Source organism: Amblyomma maculatum, chromosome 6 (genome assembly GCF_055883805.1).
Source record: "Amblyomma maculatum isolate TAMU_Amacu chromosome 6, ASM5588380v1, whole genome shotgun sequence".
NCBI lineage: Eukaryota > Metazoa > Arthropoda > Arachnida > Ixodida > Ixodidae > Amblyomma > Amblyomma maculatum.
Window position 1 is genome coordinate 106,786,066 of NC_139349.1, and position 19,442 is coordinate 106,805,507.

A 19,442-nucleotide genomic window follows, 5' to 3' on the forward strand; every position below is an offset into this window, starting at 1 on the left:
AAAGTGGAAAGAGAGGAAGAGGAGCTGTAGTAGAGGGCTACAGAGTAATTTCGACCCCCTGGGGAGGCATCACAAATCGGCATGACACGACAAAGAACAGCTTATAATTAGGGGTTGGACTTTTCATTTTTACTTTTTTGCACATTCAGCAAAATTTTCTGCGCTTGTTTTGGAATGCAGGTTTAGTTGCCCTCTTTTTCTTTTTCAGCAGATATTTACAGCAAACAGGTTATTGACCTTTTTTTTTAGTGATCTAATGCAGCAGTCCTAAATGACCAAAAGTCACTTAGAGCCGGTCTCAATGCTTTAATCCACATGAACAGTTCAAACTCCAGTAATTGACGTGCAAATGGTATTGCTTGAAGCTCAGCTTGTAGAAAGAATTTCAGTCATCATTAAAAAAGTAACCAAAATTAAGGTGACCACCAGACAAAAACTGGGCTCACATACTATTATTGGGTTTTGCGCTAGGTTAAGCGAAAGGACACAACACCATGTTAATGGCAGTGATAGAGCTGCCTCTCAATTGTCACGGCACCCACGTGACACTTTTTCGTGACGCCCATGCTCAGTTTCACTACAGTGTTCTCTGTGTGGCTGATGGACCTTCCTAATTGACTAACTGGTACAAGCTATGCCTTGCCAAAAATACTGACCCTTTTCAGTTAAAACCACATTGCTAAAATTGGGCTCGGTGCGCTTTTATCAGGTTTTATCAGTTTAAATCGAAGAGACCAACCCCTATTTATAATCCATACCTAACACCGTTGCTACATCATCAAATTGATAATTCTCTCCCTGTTGTTTTCACGTGCGTGGAGCAAAAAAATAGTAGGGGTACAGCAGTTTGGAATGAATAATATCTTCAGTGTTTCATGTCATCGTTCCGTGCCAGTTATGTTTGCCACGATCAGCACCAACACCCTCTCCTTGCTGCGTTTGCCCCTGGCACAGTTGTCATCCTTGAATGTCAGTGTCTTTTCTGGTAGAAGCCGATAGAAGAGTGCAGTCTCATCTGCGTTGAATAGTATGTCTTCTGGATTATATTCGCTGAAATACAGTCGAACCCGGATATATCGAATTTCGGTTATATCGAACTCACAGAATATCCCCTTGAAAATCCCATGTGAAAGTATAGGAAAGCCGCGTCATATATCGAACTCAATTTCACCGGTCGTTCGATATATCGAACTCCGCACCACGCACTGGAAAGCGTGCCTTTCCCAAAGACGATCGCATCACCCTCGGCCGTTTGCCGCGTGATGTTTTCAAGCCGCGCGCGGCAGTAATGAGAGGGGACAGTTCGGCTAGGGCAGCGCCGCGCCCATTCCCTAAAGGCGCGCGCATTTGCGGTTATCGTTTCCTGCGCGCCAGCACGTGACGTTTGCAAGCCATGTGCGTGAATGAATCAGAGAGAACCGATGGGAACAAGTGGGGAAAAACGCGACAGAGCGAAGCGCAAGGGTGTTCCCATTCTTTTGCCGAGCTATCTCTCTCCTTCCTCTTTCCCGGCCTTCGTTCGCAGTAGCACGCGCTACGCATGCGCCAAGCCAGCTCAGCCCGTTTTCAGAAAGAACGTCGGACGCTTTCCCCAGCGTGTGTTGCGAACCCTCTGCGCGCAGCGGCTGACGTGGCTATGACGCCTGTGGAAGTTAACAAGCGGCAAATCTATTTTTTTTTTGTCGTTGTGCTGTACGCACGGCGTAGCGTAAGATATGGCGTTACGAAGCGGCTTTTTTTCTTTTTTGGGAGTCGTTTATTCTTGCATGTATGAATTAACAAAAGCACGCGGTCAGCTGCGATCATGACACCGGCTTTTAGCATTTTTTGCTTCAAACAGCATCTGCAGCTACTGTATCACGCTGATAAATCGAACCAGGCTTGTGCAATAAAGCCATCACGGGCAGTCTGCCAAGTTCGCTCCCCGCTGCTGCAGGAGCTATAAAAAGATAAACACGCCGCGACGCTATCGCTGCGCAGCATCTTGGCCCGATGCCAAGAAATGAGCTGTGGATGAGACGGAGTGCCACATGCAAGCGAAAACGCTGGTGATTTCTGCTGCGGCCACACAGAAACCTTGTTTTGAGCTGCCGCTGTGGCTGGTACCGCAGAGGGACGCAGTTCCAACAAGTTGGAAATTTTTTGCTCTGTCGCTGCCACTCGTCGCTGAGATCGCTTAATCGCTTGCATGTGAGCGAGCTGGCCTTAACGCTTTTTTTCTTTTTTCCAAATTCTCGAGTGCAAAAGTTAAGGGTGGGTTCATTATGCGAGTGAGTTGATTACGCGACAAATACAGTATCGTTTTTCGCATCGTAAGTGCTGTCCCAAGCCGATTTCTGTATATCGAATTATTGATATATCGAACTATTTCGCGATCCCCTTCGAGTTCAATATATCCGGGTTCGACTGTATTTCCGCAGCTTTTCGTCCTTCCACGTTGCACATGTTTCCTGGTTAACGGACACTTCTTCACCATACACACTCTTAAAAACCAGGTCATGGTGATCTTTAAAGCGCATCAACCATCCATCAGAAGAAACGAAGTAATCGATCCCCAACATTGCTGTAAGCGTTCGGGCTTTTCTCGCAACGATATCTCCGCTGAGAGGAAGTTTGCTGCTCCGGGCCTCCCCAATCCAAACCAGCAGAGCCTTCTCCAACTCTGGGTAAGCGCCGGTGCGCGTTCGCTTCCGAGACGTCTTAAACTTCTTCTCAAATGCATCCATTATTGTGCGCTTGTTCATGATAAAGTTTGAGAGCGTGTTCGGCTTGATCCCGTACTTCCGTGGAATGTCTTGTTTGCAGCACCTCCCTTCCCAACTTCCTTCAAAACTTCCGACTTTCGTCGCCAGGTCGAGCTTGCAATAAGAGCCATGGTTTGCCATGGCTATCAACGGCACGACTACAGTCCAATTCCGAAATGCAGAATCGCCCGCGGAACAAAGCGGTCGAGTGCGCAAAACACAATGCAACAAAGGGCACAACCAACACACGCACCCACGCCTCACTGCTGGCTGCGCACGCTGCAAGCCTAATTTCACACAATCTTGCCCCTGCTTAGTATGCAGCGTTGCGTGCACCTATATCATCTGCGTGGCCTCCGCGCCGCTGCAAAAAGTGTGGCGCTGTGAATGGCTGCGATAGCGATGGCACCAACATGGAGCGTGGATGACGTTGTAGCTCTTGAAAAATTACACATTCCATCAAATATGACGGCCGCCTCGAAGATCCCAACTGAAAATAATCTTCCAATTAAACAAAATAATTGGCTGAGAACTTCGAATTATTGAGCGATTTTTTCCATAGGATTACCGTAAAAACCCGCGTATAATACGAACCCGAATATAATACGAGGTGAAATTCTGGAGACTCGAAATGGAAAAAAAAAGTTTTTACCGCATATAATACGAGAGAGAAAAAACAAGACATTTATTGAAATCGGACCTCACACTTCAATCACTTTCATCTTCAGCAGCGCTTTCCTCGGAAATTTCTTTGTCGGACAAATCATCCCACAGGTACTCATCTTCTGTGCCATCGAGGGCGTTTGAGATGCCGCACTTCTTAAACGAACGGCGCACAAGCTCCTCTGGGATGCTTGCCCACGCGTCCACAATCCATTTGCACAGCGTGGCTGGCGATGCTCGCTTCAGCCGCCCGGCCGGCGTCACTGCAGGCTCACCTGACCGCATCCATTCCGCGTAGCATCGCTTGACTGCGTCCTTGAAGGGTTTGTTGACACAAACGTCGAGAGGCTGAAGTTGTGAGGTCATCCCACCCGGAATCACAACAAGTTCTGTGCGGCAGTCGCTTAGCAGCCTTTTCACCGAGTCGGCCAAATGGCAACGAAACGCGTCCAGCACGAGGATGGATGGAAAGGACAACAGTGCACCGGGCCGTTTGCACCACACTGACTTCACCCAGTCGAGGACAAGATCCTCGTTCATCCAACCTTTTTCGTGGCATCTCACGATGACATTCTTCGGCAGCTCCTCACCTTTCGGCATTGTCTTGCGCTTGAAGATGACATAGGGCGGGAGCTTGCGGCCGTCTGCCGTGCACGATAGCATGACTGTAACCCGCGTCTTCTCGTTTCCAGTAGACCGGATACAAACTTGTTTAGAGCCTTTCTCATGGACGGTGAGGGGTGATGGCATGTCCAGGTAAACCGGCGTCTGGTCAGCATTGCCTATTTGCCCCAGCTGAAAGTTTTTGGTCTTTCGCAAAGAAATCACGTGGCGCTGAAAAGCCACCAGCAGCTCTTCGAAGGATTCGGGCAGCTTTTGTGAAATCGAGGTTCGCCGGCGTAGCGAGAATCCAGCACGGCACATATAGCGATGTATCCAGTGCTTGCTTGCTTTGAAGGCGGAGCTCGGAATTCCCTTTTCCCTTGCAAGCTCCCTAGCTTTTGCTTGCATAAGCTCTACGCTCACAGCTAGATGCGATGCTCGCTGTTCTCGTACGAACTCCGTCAGAGCGAGTTCAATTTCCGGGAATGCGCCATTCTTTGGCCCGCGAAAGCTTCTTCGCATTCCCTTGCACGCGAAAAGGGCTTCTTTCTGTCGTCGCCATCCGCGAATGCTTCCCTCGGTGACGCCAAACTGCCTCCCGGCCGCACTGTTGCCGATGTTTTCAGCAACTAAAATCACCTTTCTCTTAAAAGCAGCCGAGTACTGTTTCCGAGACCCTGGCATCCTGCTCGTTCACTTAAAGAAAAAAGCGTGCACTTTTTCGCGAACCGTGGTTTGCACGAGAGCACATGCGCTGATGCTGTGCGCACTCGACGACTCAACAACAAAGAGACGACACCTCGACGTCGTGGCCACTGCGGGGTGCGGCCACGTTAGGGCAACGAAGCCAAGCCGTAGCCGCACATCGATAACAAAGCCAAGCCGTAGCCACGCGGCAACAACGAAACCAAAACTTCTCGCAAAACTTTGACATTTTGGTTGGGATCCGCAAATAATACGAGGCGGAAATTTGGAACGCTGAAAGTTGGAAAAAAAACTCGTATTATACGCGGGTTTTTACGGTACATGCAAAACTGAGGGAACCAGCACTTTACTTCTAATTAACCGAAAATTCCAAATAAGCGGCTTCATATTATTAGGAGTCGACTGTAGTTCAATGCTGAATAAGTATTTGACGAACAACTAGCTGCGATCCCACCTAAAGCCCTGCCCGGACAAGAGGGCTGTAGGTTTCATGGTGCTGCAAAACAACTTGTGAGGCGGAGTATACAGGTGCTCACAGGTTACTTCTCGTTTTTCCTAAGTGACGTCTTGCCTCAAAAATAAATAATAATGTTGTTAAATCGTAAAGTGTGACCTACTCTTGGTTCTGGAAGGCCACCACACCCATTTCGTGCAGCACGAACGGGTCGTTGGGAGCAATGGCAAGTGCCTGGCTGAAGAACCGCTCGGCCAGCTTGGTGTTGTTGGTCAGGCCATACTCGAGGCCGATGTACAGGAACGGCAGGTGGCACCTGAAGAACAGGTTTGCAAAAACGTCAAGCTACCAAGAAGCAACAGGTGGCAAAACTTCCTTGCTTTGGTTACCAACAGTGTTAAAGCAAATGAACCAGTTAGGTGCACCGCCAAAAAACAAAATAGAAGCGTCGTTTCTTGAATAGTCCACAGGTATGCAGCTGAAAGTCAATCTAACAGTTCTCTAAATGAAAAACAATAATTATAACACACTTCTAACTGCTTCACAAAATCCAGAAGACAATTAGTTCTACTGTGACCTTCACAAAAAATGCAGTTTCCAGACTAAATTAGACCTTTCAAACTGTGGTTAGTTTAGATCAAATCCAACATGGAGCGCACAAATAGTAATTCAGCTGTCTGCAAAAACTCAAGGTCATCTATTGATCATCACATTGTACTTTGCTGCATAAAAGCCGACATTTTTTGCAAAAATGAGCAGCTAGAGAAAATGGTCAACCCATACGCAGAGCAGGCGTATTTGCAGAGTCTCTAAGGTACAAGTCAGATATGACTCATATGACTCAAAGACGTAGATGCGACACTCCTCAAAAGAAGCCTTCCAACCAATAGCGTCGACTGGTTCTCATCAAGTAGCGGTTAAACCCTGAACTCTAAATTGCGGGTAGATGGCAGGTGAGTGCACTAAACAGGATTAACTGTGACGTCATGCAATTCAGCTGACACTACTACTAACTGAAGGGCCTTCCTCTAAAAGGGATTTGCTGCTGACTTCTTCAATTGCGCCCGGCTACAGCTTCGGCTGAGCCACGGGTAGCACATGCCCAGCGCCTGCAGGCTTTTATTTCCCATCAATAATCATGGAGATTCAAATGAACACACAAAAAACATTATAAATTGTATGCAGATCAGCTTTGTAAAAAAAAAATAATTGAATTCTGCTCTGTTTACCTAGTTCACTTACACCAGCTGCCGTTTCTCCAGGTAAGTGGTAGACAACACGAAAGTGTAATTACGATAACATCCAAAGCGGGGTGCACATCAGAGCAGAATCCAATAGCTGTATTGAAATAAAATATTAGTTGTAACTTGGCAGTACAGGCTGCTGCTAGTCTGACCACAAGAGCATAGAAGGATGTCTAAGTCTTAATGTGCCTCCAAATGATGGCCTCATGATTGCAATGACACTGTAGATATGCATCTCTACCTGTTTTGGCTAACCTGGCTAGCAGGGTGGCGTCAACTTATGCTCAGTCGTCTTACACAAGGCAATTATACAGCAGTACTCCTCCAAAAGGTGGAGTCTTTGGATATTTCTGAGTGCCGGGTATGCCACGCGTCAACTAATACGTCACAAAGAAAAAGACACCTGCACAAGTGTTTCGAGCTGAAAACACCAGCCACTGTGCTTACGTTCGTGGCACTCTTGAACCGGTAGATAAGTCTGAGACCTTTGCATTGTTTGCCAATGCAAGTAAGCCTTGCCTGTCGGGACTTAATCTGGAACATACACACACACACACTGTAACACATCCTAAGCAACTGCTATATAAAAAATAAGTGCTATATCACAGAAAAAATTTACTTCGTCACAAAGTCAAATAAAATTTCCCAAACAAGCTCTTTAGTTCAGAACCTAAAGGTTTTCATTCCATTGTGATGCCGAAAGACTATCATCTATGTGTTCATCAGCTTCCACTGGCGCTCGCCTCAATATTATATAGCACAAATTTCAGACCACTCTTCTTGTCAAGTTAAACAAGGAACAGAACCCGATTCCTAAATTGAATGCAAGCTAAGCCCCGAATGAACGGAGATGAATCTCCAATGTACGAGAACACTTGATGCATCAGCAGGCAGAGAAGCACGCACTGCAAAAGAACAACAGTAGGGTGTCACAAGAGTGTACCCACCCCTTGATAAGCTGCAGAGCCTTGAAGTAGGCCGCCATGGCCTGGTCGTGCTCGCTTTCAACGGCGAACGAGTGGCCGTACATGAGCCAGGCAGGGCCAAACACCTGATCCAACACGGTGGCTTTGCTGTCGACGGCATGTTGAGTGGATGGGAGGTAAAAATTGCCCCGTTAGTGTGCAGCGTATGTCAGTGCGGCAACCAGTTACATGCTCACCTGAGGTACCGTCTTGCTGAATCTGCCTTTCCAATGACATAGTAGTAGCAGCCAACGGCAAACCAAGACACCTGGCATGACAGCAATCATCAGGACATCAGCAAAAATTCAAGCATTACAGCGACTACAAAAAAGCAAATCATTAAGGCTCTGCCTCAATGAAGGGGATAGAAAAAGTGGTTTAGAAAGATTGCGCTACACCTTAGCATTGAGCTGAATACTTCAAACTGGAATTGATGCATGACCTAGAGTAACTGAAGGTTAACTATAAAAGACTTCAGAAACACTTTCGCATTCACTAATCTTAACTGTAATGATACTGCTTGCTCTGAAACAGAAAATTACTGTTAGTAGAATCCGTCTATAGTAAAGATGACAGGATAAGCAAAAACCTTTAGTACCTCAGCTTTTGATGATAACATGGCTCTGAGGATGCTGTCTGGTAAATAATTAGCTGCTTACTAATAGTTTAGACAAGAAACACTATGAAGCATGTTCCACCCACAACTTTTTTCCATCCACAAAGGTCTTTTTTCCAATTTTCAGAGCTAGCTCTACTTTTTCATTTTCCGTGAACACCATGCATTTTGACTCCTGACCTCAAGGCCTTCTAACAGTCCGCTTCTCCTCGCAGCCCACGAACTTGACGATTCAGCCACCTCAAGCAGTGCCATTTCATCGTCTATGGTATTTATTTGCTCCTGAACGTTGGCCTAGTGATCCCAGACTACATGCAGGTTGCGATGTCATCATCACCCCAGCCAGACACTTGTGATTAAAACAGACTTTTGATTCACAATGTGTTTACTATAAACGAAAAAAAAAAAAAATGGTTGGCTGGTTGTGTTTAACTTCCAAACGTGACCTAGGTTATGAGGATTGCCATAGTGGAGGGTTCCCAGAAACTCCCATCTGGGTTTCCTCAATGTGCGCAGACCTCGCACAGTATGTGGGCGCCTTGCTTTTCGCCCCGATCATAAAGCCCCACCCCCCCTGACTAGGATTGAACACTCGTTCTTGGATTCAGAAGTCGAGCACCATAATCACTGAGCCTATGCGGCGAGCAATGGGAAAAAAGTTGTCATCTAAAAAGTTCAGTCATCTAACTTTTCTATATCAAAACTTGCTATAGTGGTGTTGTACTGTATAAGCAACAGTTCTTAAGCCCTAACAGTATTCGGCAGAGTCTGTCCTTCCTTCTAATTACTATTTGAAGCAATGTGTTCACATAGCAACGGTAATGGCAGTATCACGACTATTTTGTGTATTCAATAAAACTTTAACGAAGGAAAGCAAAATATTATCCACCTTGTGATACCGTAGCACAGCACGCAGAACGGTTGCATGGCTCGTACATGACAAAGCAAGAGCCTTAATCTGTAACATCATATGGCTAATACACGTGGGCCAATTTTGCAAACTAAACAGCTAGGCTTTTTCCCATTGGCATTTGGTTACTTCAATCACAGGGTTCAAAAGGAGCACGGATTTGTTATGAAAATGGTTGCAAGTCATCTAAAGAGTATGAGCTACCTAAAAATCCTGACATTAACTGCTGGCTCAGGAGAACGTCACTGCTAAGGCGGTCTTTAAATGACCCTTTTCTACATGCCTGCACAGAAAATACGCAGCAAAGAACGACATAAAGCTGGGCAACTACATACGGTCAGCCAAGAACAAAAGGTATCAAGTCGTCGAATGGCAAAGCCAACAGAAAATATAGAGCACTGCAGAAGTTTCGTGTGGCTAAGCCTAGTATTTCATGCGAAAACACTAGTTTCTCATCGTTTTTCTAGGTAGTTGGTAGATGTCGATGGCATTGTTGCCGTCTTCTTGCCCGCTGTTGTTCACGCTGATGGGCACGGCTTTTCTCAGCCGTAAAACAACTGCCCCGAAGGACCAGGGCCTTGGCTGTGGCGAGGAGATTCCTGGCCGGAGCATTGGACCTGGTTTTCTTGACTTTGACGCCCAGCCCACAATCAGCACATGACACACACACAAAAACGAATAAATAAAACGTCAGCGCAGAATAAGCATCATGTTCAAGCCCCTCTTCCACAATTTAAAGAGGTAACATGTAGCGAGAAAAAAAATTTGAACAAAATGGGCTGCAAGGGTTGTGAGCGCAAAGAGGAGATTACACACGGTTCCTCCGCAACAGACAAGTTCTAAATCACGAGCAGCTGGAATACACAGACCAGGCCTTGCAGTACATTTCTAGTATGCAAGCGCTACTTCACAAGGTAAATCGTAAAAACAGGAGGCATGTGTAAAGTCTTCACCATTGACCTCTATCTTTGACCTTTGTTTTTATAGCTACTTGCCTTTGTGTTTGCTTACATTAAATGCACATGTAACGTCAGCAGAGATGTACGCTTCACATTATTCAACCGTACTATATCAACTTTCTTGATGAGCGGGGTGAATTCAATCTGCTTTGATATGGGTAACGAGCCTGGTCCTTTGGGGCAGTTGTTTTACGGCTGAGAAAAGCCGTGCCAAGCAGCGTGAACAACAGCGGGCAAGAAGACGGCAACAATGCCATCGACATCTACAAACTACCCAGAAAAACGATGAAAAACAAGTGCTTTCGCATGAAATACTAGGCTTAGCCACACGAAATTTCTGCAGTGCCCTATTTTTTTTTTTCTTGTTTGTACTCGTCACTCTACTTTGCTGAAACATTCTCACCTGCAGACTGACTTAGCTAATGCCCCTACTTCCTTAAACCCCTGTTCACACTTAAAAAATAAAATGCAACTCCCAAAAGCAGGTCCCACCGGCAATCCTCGAATGTATTCCACATGCCGTTCTGGTTTATTTATCTCGGGTGTTTACACAAAACGCCACAATAGCTGTTCATCAAATCTTTTTGATGCAACAGCACTAAAGGGCTCATTCCACAGAAAGTCCAGTCCTGACAACATTGCCTGCATTGTCAGCTCTCAGAAAGTGAAAAATCACGAGCATGCCTCCAGCAGGCATGCTCGTTGGTGGACGACATGTCCAGGCAGTGACAGGTCACAGAGTGCGTGACGTCACGAGACCACATAATGAGGACTGAACATCAAACAAGAGAAAGAAGTCTGAAAACTATTACAGCCGCTGTTTGCTACTATTTCTTTCAAAAAGAATTTTCTCAACCCAAACAAGTCTGCAGCACCCATAAGAAAGCCAATTAGTGAGGTCAGCAGAAAAAAAAGGCCCAACAGCGCTCTCTCTCTTTCTTTTTCTGTAAAGACAAGTAAGTTTTGTGTAAAGCATCTATCACACAACAGTTGAGAATAATTGTATATCAAAATATCAGGATTTCTCATACGAGTCACTCGAGGCATAAGAGAAAAACTCTTATTTTCGAAGATTTGCATCTCTCTAGAAGAGCAAAAACAAAAACATAAATATTATTATAGGCGGCGAAATCTGCCTGCAGAACTGCGCCGAAGGACACGCTACCAAGCTGACTGCTCTGAGAAATGCCATTCATTGCATTCACTAACAGAACAAGAAAAAGCATGCAGCGAACATTAAAAATACAATCTGAGAAAGAATGCAATCATCGAGGCTCGACTGCTGAACCTTCAGCACTGAACAGAGCTCACAGAAAGGTTGCCTTCAGGTAAATTAGAACTCACAGCACTTTCGGGGTACATATCCACGAGCTTGTGGGCCAGGAGAAACAGATCTGTCAAATACAAACCCCAGAAGCTGAGTCACAATAAAAGGCACGATTTACCAGTTAGTAAATGCACGAACGTGTACACACCGTTAGATTTCCCCAGCTCCATCAGGCAGGCTATGTGCACGGGAAAGCAGTCCGCGTGGTAGGGGTCCTTGCCAAGTACCCTGCACATTGTAAAGTCCGCGACATATTATTGTGGAGCATGTTTCGGCAATCTCCTTACCTAACAAAAATTAGGAAGCTGCTTTATAAACATGTTGGCACACGTTGCTCGTGCGCTTGCATGTGAAGTAAAGAAAGCATTGTATTGTCTCTGTGGAACGCATGAGAATGTCTGAGACACCAGAAGTCTGCTCGTAACATTTTGGCCACTGAAAATAACAGCACTTGGTATTCTGCAATCATCCCACCTTACATTCTCACTCTCCCTATTCCTGTATTGAACTCTTTCCCACTCTTCCAGTGTAGAGTAAACATTCTGTGCATCAAACAGGTTTAATTTGCTGCAGACTACTCTGACAACAATGAGCAAGACAAGTGTAAAGTAAAGTAAGCGTTTTCACACATTTATTCGCCACAGTTTAATATCTGTGAAACAAGCTAGCCTAACACAGGCTGTGCCACGGCAATTCCATACAAAAGCAATATTTTTCACCGAAACAAGTACAGTAGAACCCCTTTATAGTAAAGTCACTTGAAGTCACTGGGACCTGCAAAAATCTTCACTATACCAGCGTCATTACTTATATCAGTGGTCGGCAATAACATGGTCCTGAAGTTGCCGTTCGGTAACTAAATGGCTACTTACTGAACACATCTTGTTGCTCAATAAAAAAAAAAAAAAAAAACGATTTCAAATACCTTCCGTCTCTCTCTTATCAACTCTTCACCCATTTTTTCAGTTACAAGGTTTTTTGTTTACATTTTGTGGAAGCACTTCTTAAGCATGAGGGCAATGTGGCTATGAATACAACCGAGTTTGATTTCATGTGAAAACCAAAGCGTCGCATGAACACGGCGTCACCTTCTGCTGTTTCTGTTGGTAAGAAGGCAATAAAAGAGAAATGTGCGTGGCAGTCAAGTGCTGCAAAGCCGCACATGCCGCACCTCCAGTTCTTGCCACTGCTACCTCGTGCTGCACAGTGCTGTGAATGTTCGGTCGTTTCTTCCCTTCCCTGTTTCTCTCTGCACTTTTACTCTCTTTTACTTTCTGAACGGATCGCGTCGCCTTCTTTCCATGCTTGTAGACAGCTTTTTCTGTTTTTTCTATGCGCTGCATGATTTCCCTCATGGCTCCAAGGCTTACGTAAAGCTGGCTTCTGAGTGCTACTAAGCCTAGTGGTAAAGCCATTTAAAAAAAAACACTCGGTATTATTTTATTCTTTTTATTTTAATTGCTCTGCGATTCTAGATAGAGCGCGTGCGGCGATGTCATTTCGTGGGAAAGCGTCGCCGCGGCCAGGTGCACTTTACTATAACCGGTTTTTATCAAAAATGCCTTTACTAAAAAATGAACTGGGACTTCAGTTTCACTTTACTATATCCGAGTTTACTATAGCGGGGTTCTACACACGAAGACACCCACATTCAACAAACCAGAGCACAGAAGACCCTATTTTTTCACTAATGCAAAAACCTGAGGGCGTGCGAATAATCTAAATTTCAAATATGAAAACAGTAGGTTTGTTATTTGATTCATATAAAAAAATTGATATACAAAATTTTTGAATGTTCGAAAATTAGTTTTTGCAGGCCAATACATAAATTTTATTGATATCTTTAAGGCTGAATCAACGACAGTTTACTATATTCAGCAGTGATATGACATCTCCACTCAGTTTCATGCAGGTCCTTCCCGTACAGAAAACCATTTGAAGGAATTCAGTATAAAATCTATACTGGATTTTTCAGTAGAGCATACACTTCCCTGCAATTCTAGTTTAATTTTATTTGCAAAAACATGTGAATTCTGAAATATACGAGAGAAACAATGTTGGCTATTTTTTTCAATTTCCATTTTTATTTTCTCTAATCAGATATTCAATAATTTGAAGACATTTTTTTTTCCACATTCATATTAGAAAATTTCAATATTGGCACACCCATAGAAATATATAACAAAGCTGTTCTCACTGCGGCGTCACCCCGTCGCCTCGCTTTATATTTATAAATTTTGTTGACTTTAGTCTGTTCTTGCTGCTCCACTCCAGTCTGCTTCTTGTAATTTACTGCCTCCCTCCCTCCCTCCCCTTCGAAAAGCATCTGCATTCATAGATTTTTTTCATGACCCTAAGAAAAACAGCCTTGAGCTGTGGGGTGGGCTGACAATCCTCAACTCTTCACCGTGCTTTGACCCCTTTTTGAAATGTCAATAATGTTAGGGCAAAAATTATGAAAAGCCCCTCAACACTGCAAAGTGTTACATGTGACACAAGTGAACAATGGAAAACGTCGCAACTAAAGATTTTATGAACTCTTTCTTTTCCCCATTAATATTATAATTATTATTATTATTTTTATCTTCACTTTTGGCTCTGACATGTGGCCCAACTAGCAGTGGCTGATACAAGAGGTATAAGCACCACCAACAAGCGCAATGTGAAACTGTTCAGAATAATGGTCGAGTAGGCTTCAATACAAAGTGTTCATCAGGGAAAACCTACGCTTAACGAAATGGCAGGTAATGCATTCAGCAACAGTAAAAAGCCATAGCTAGCAGTGGTTAAACAACTGCATTGACCTTTGGCCCGCCAGCTTCTGCTAGAGCATTACATCACACTTCTTGGTAGAAATGAGAGCTCACCCATGTAACGAGCAAGCAAAGCTTCTCAGTTAATGGACATTCTAGTCCCTAAACACCATTTCTATTGCAAGACAACAACATTTTAGAGAATATTCCTGCCTGTTTCAAACTGGAGCCCGCTAGTACCAGCCACTCTGGTAAATATGCTTGTTCCTTCCAGTGGTCATGTCTATACTACCTATTGTTACTATAGCAGGCAGAAGTACTGACAGTTTCAATATTTAGGGGAATGCCCCAATTTGGAGCAGAGCTGTAACAAAGAAACTACTGAACAGCAATTATCTAAGCACGGTCATAAGGCTACAAAGCGAAGCTGTACCAAGAGCTTTCATTCTGGCTCAGGGTTCGAATTCCCTATCACCACCTGGCCAAAGCAGCTGCTCTACTAAGGTAACCAGGACGACCAGCATATGATAGGGCAAGAGTGAACTCTCAATGCAGCGATGCACTGTTGCGATAAAAATAAAACACGTGGCACCTACGTGCCCCGCTGTTAGCATTTATTTTAACTGCAATTGCACACTGGCAACAAGAAAAACATTTTAAGAGTTGCCCACAGTCGTCTCAAGGACAACTCCAGCTTCTTTCGCATTTATTTTCATTGCCACACGTAGCTGTGGTGTAACGAAAAAAAATGGGCTGTCATTAATATTCTTGGAATGTGAACATCAAAAAGGAAGGGCCATTGGTTTCTCACGTGCACTGCGTCAAGAGCACCATGCAATACCAAGCTGTTTTCACAAAAGCAAAGTGCATGTCATACATCAGAGACAACATCAGTTACAACGTCGAATTAGACGTATGTAATTCATCTTTAGCAAGACCACTGCGGTGAACGCTGAGCTTTGAAGGCAACTGCCGCCATTGAATGTGCTTAGTTTCTTTGTTAAAAGTATTTTAATAGTTTGGCTTTGTTGTTCTAAATACTAACTTTTGCCCTTTTCTTATGTCTCAACATTTTTTTCTGCTAAAAAAACTTCATTTTCCTTTTTTTTTCTTTTTGCAGATAAAGTTCAACTCCTCAACATTTGTCCCACGAACAAATTGAGTAATGTCAATGTTGACACCACAAGATAAACATCAAAACTTTGGGTGAAGTTTTAGAAAATCAATTGCTCTGCGGTCAGTCCTTTATTCCTATAAGCCCTACGAAATAAAAATATGATGCCAACTTCCTGTTTTGGACTGTTCCCTTCCCCGAGTGAATGTGCCTCAGTTTCTTGAAGTGGCTGTGTCCACTGCACTCTGTGAGCGTGGATCGTTTGGCAGGTGTCGCAAGGCAGCACTGGCCCACGACCCAATTACCCATTTGACCCAATTGCATTGGATACACGTCCACATCCTTGGGCAGCCTCTGTGTACACCCATAAGGAGCACAGTGAGAGCATCAAGCATGTAAAAAAAGGCGCATGCGACATGAGAACCATGTGCAAACACTGCTGAAAAGTGTTGCGCCCAAGTCATACCAGTTCAATATTTCAAATCAAAAAGCATACTTGAACTTATATGGCTGTAAAAGCCTTTACTATATGTACCACCCATACAACTAACGCCGCAATGCTGTGGAAGGTTTAAGTAGATCAACGGTTTTGAAAACATCATTGGTGCCTATGTCAGTATTTCAAAAAGAATGGTGAACTACGCTATCAACCAAGGCTGTGTAATCAGCAAGGCCTTGGAGCTGGATTGTGACGTACCCCAATCTGCCAGTTGCACAAGTAGTAACAGAAAACAGATCAAAAAACGATAGCTTACGTTGAAGTGATCTCGAAGCACCGCTTGTAATTGCAGTTGTAGAAGCACCTCTCCGCCACAGCAGTGGCGATGTCAAGATTCTCGCTGAGGTGGGCAAGCCCACTGGGAAGTTCAGTTGGATCTGGCTTGTCGTACTGAGGCCAATGCAAATCAAAGGGGAGCAATGTTTACATCGATAAACACCATCACAGATAAGAAGAGCACGCACAAAGAGGCCTAGAGTGAGTGAAAACACCACTGTCCTGCAGGCATTATATTAGGCTCACCTTCTTAACCTTTGTTGAATAAAGCAACCTGACGAACTCACTGTCTTCACTAGAGGCGCCCATGGCCATTGTAAGAAGGTTAAGAATGCTTTCCTCTGAAAGAGAAAAAAGATAATTAAAACACAATACCTCACATCAAGATCCAACCTGCATTCATGCCTAATACTATCACCTAATCTCTGTCCAGAATTGGTAAGCAAGTCAACTTCCAACCGGGACAAAATGCGAGCTCTTCCAGCATGCGTCAGACTCTTAACCTCGACCTAGCTGTATTTTACTGGCAGCCCTGACCAAAGCCTCCTATATGGGACTAACTGCTTCTCAAAGCTTTCCCAAGCCTCCATGTACTGTTTACTTATTTGCAGAAAACATGAGAGATGACTTCACCAAGCAATCTTTACTTTTTATTTCATGGTAAGGTGGTCCCAATGAAAGTTTAGTTTTACTTTGGGACCATTTTGTGGCACTGAAGCAGAAGCTACAAGTGAAGTTAATAATTTCCAAAGCATGATAAAGCTTCACTTCGAACAAACCACATGAACATGCCTGCATGGCCTAGGAGTAGTGTGCATGACTAGGGATCCAAAGGTCCCAGGTTCAATTCCCATCTCACAGCAGTTGCCTAAGATGGCAGCATATTGGTTTATAGGGTTTAACGTTTCAAAAAGACTCGAGCAAGCCATGAGGGATGCCGCAGTGGAGGGCTTTGGATAATCTTGACCACCTGGGGTTCTTTAATGCGCGCTGGCATCGCACAGCACACAAGCGCCTTGCACTTCACTTCTATCAAAATGTAGCCTCTGTGGCCAAGATTGAACCCGGGGGTCAGTAATCGAGCGCCTAAACCACTGAGCCACTGCAGGGAGTGAGACATATCATGTAGGAAACAATTTGTTAGGTTCTAAAGGTTGCCCTACAACTCTGCGCATCATATTTGAGGTCTGCAGCAAATATTTAAAAAAAGTTGAGCAATTAAACAAAGTCAATCAGTCACTTAAAGGGAGAATAAAAGATATAGCCTGATAATCTTGGCTAGTGCCAACATAGCGCATCCAGCTCAATTCATGCTAGAGGTGACTTTTATTTTTAAGATCTTGATTCCAGTACGAAACAACTTGTGTATGTGCTATGCACTCAACTCTTAATAATTTTCCAAATGCATATGGCAAATACTACCAACAGTACCTTTCTTACAACAACCAATTAAAGTGCTCAAAGCAACAATCTTAATATATGTGTCACACAAACCCTTTCTTTCTTCACTGAACTTGACTTGCACTGAGAGTTTCAAGAAAGATTGAAGCATCTGGTGCTACACAGGCATTTTGAGTGACCATTGAGAAGTTTCCTTCGTGTGCGTTAGGTGGCGCTAAATGCCATCCTTGCTTGCACAGCTGCGGTGGAGTGTAGTGTCGCGATTATCAAAAATATGTCAATATAAACAAGCATATGTTCTAACAGTGTTCTATCACACCTTTTAATACATTTCTGTGTTAATATTCGAGGTTTTATTACATCAATTCACTTATATTTTTTACAGCCTGGTGATGATGAGAGCGTCGAGGCCCTTTCTCGAATGTGCTTCAAAAATGAAGAGCGCCAGATAAAGTAGATTGCCTGCTGGTTCCCATTTGAGAATTAGTGTTAGCCCTCGCACAAATTGTTACAGGCACATGGATGAACAAACCACAGCAAACAGAACTCAAAATGAACCCTAAAATTTAATTTACGCTACTGAAAACAGCCTCTCCAGTTTACAGAATGCAGCCGTGGCAGTGCCACAGTGGGCTAGAGTGCTCGACTGCTCTAAAAATGCGGGATCGATCATGGCCATGGTGGTCGCTTTTTTATGCAGGCGTAAAGTGCCCATGTGCTGTCCAATGTCAGTGCACGTTAAAGAACTCCAGCTGGCCGAAATTGCCAGAGCCCTCTATCATGATGTACCTAACAGCTTGAGTCGCTTTGGAACATTAACCCTATAAAACCAAACCAATTTGCCAAATATCACACCAGGAAGTTATTGAGGCAGCCATTAACGTAATACCAACTATAGTTAAGCCATATGGCTGCAATGAAATAGTCTATCTCTTCTTAAACCTTTCAGAAGTCAAAAGCTTCATTCCTAGATCCCGCATCAAAATCGGAACCTCTGTCAAAGGAGGAATGCCACCTTACCAAATGCGCTAGCCCTAAATGCTAGCATGTGAAAAAGAAAGGCTAGATTAAAATAGGTGCCTTAAACTGAAATGCAGCGTGTGCTGACATACCTTCTTCTCGTGAAAGCATTTGGTGCTTCACCAGTGCTTCAAATGCCTCGTAGCAGTGGATGTCAAGAGCCAGCGCCTTCTTGTAGCACTCAGTAGCAAGTGCTCGGTTGTCAATAGCCTCGTATGCTTTTCCTTGCAACAACTGCAGCGAAGCCTCCAGCTGCACAAAAAGAAGAGATCAGAAAGAGGCTTGAGAAAAAGTGCATTGACTTAATATAACTATGTATGCCCCTGGAGCGGTGGCTCTGTGGTTAGGGTACTCGACTGCTAATCTCAATGACACGGGCTTGATCCAGGCCATGGAACCCACGTTTTAATGGAGAGAAAATTAAAGGCACCAAGTTTACTGTGCAAAGTTAGTGCACGTGGAAGTATCCCAGGTGGTGTAAAGAAATCCGTAGGCCTCAGCTACACCGTCCCCATAGCCCATGTTAGTATTGGACACCAAGCCCCATATACCATACACCAAGCCCTAAGTATGGTATGCTGCAAAAAAAGAAATAATGACTTTCTTAAAAAAAGGGTGTTCACTCTGCTGTCAATAGGTGTTGTAAGCATCGACAGCTTCAAGACTCAGGACAGGCTACTTCAGTTCCAATTTGACCCTGCAAGTCCTTGAGCATTAATGGAGGATACTGCTTGCATTAATGTCATTTGTTTTCATTTCGGCAAGAAAAAGATATATAAAGGCAATGCTCCTCAAGCTCCTCGGCAGTGAGCTGTGAAGCCCTACGCTGCACTATTAAACGCAAGCTTCCATAAGGCATATTATAGAAACTCATGTAAATTATTGTCCGTAAGGAACAGAAGAAGACTCCTGCTCTTATTGTTGTCGGTGAGCCATTTTGAAAAGTCCTCTTCCCTTGTTGTAGCCAGTCCCACTTCTTGCAGAATCTTTATCCTTGATGCCCTTGTCCCTGCACAAGTACACAGCAAGTGGCGAACATCCACTTCTGGGGCTGGTGTGGAACACTTCAGGCATGTGGTGGGCCCGATGTCTTCTTCAGACTCCCATCACCCGACGGGATAAGGGCCGCCCCAGCTCTTATCCTGCTATGGGAAACCTCTTCCAATCACGTTAAGTTAGGAGGGAGGGG

General features: G+C 44.3%; 1 protein-coding gene across 2 annotated transcripts in view; it reads right to left on the reverse strand.

Annotated features, from left to right (window-relative positions):
* Positions 1 to 19,442, reverse strand: part of Cdc16 (cell division cycle protein 16) — a 57,140-nt gene that overhangs the window by 28,923 nt on the left and 8,775 nt on the right. The window contains exons 6-14 of one of the 2 annotated variants that reach the window (XM_084607241.1): positions 18,346 to 18,505; positions 16,079 to 16,173; positions 15,813 to 15,946; positions 11,339 to 11,418; positions 11,208 to 11,257; positions 7,576 to 7,646; positions 7,361 to 7,486; positions 6,861 to 6,947; positions 5,333 to 5,485 (exon numbers count right to left, since the gene is read on the reverse strand). In XM_084607241.1, coding sequence (XP_084463367.1) covers positions 5,333 to 5,485; positions 6,861 to 6,947; positions 7,361 to 7,486; positions 7,576 to 7,646; positions 11,208 to 11,257; positions 11,339 to 11,418; positions 15,813 to 15,946; positions 16,079 to 16,173; positions 18,346 to 18,505 — 956 coding nt within the window. The remainder of the gene's footprint in view (positions 1 to 5,332; positions 5,486 to 6,860; positions 6,948 to 7,360; positions 7,487 to 7,575; positions 7,647 to 11,207; positions 11,258 to 11,338; positions 11,419 to 15,812; positions 15,947 to 16,078; positions 16,174 to 18,345; positions 18,506 to 19,442) is intronic. The other variant, XM_084607242.1, reaches the window with a different exon arrangement.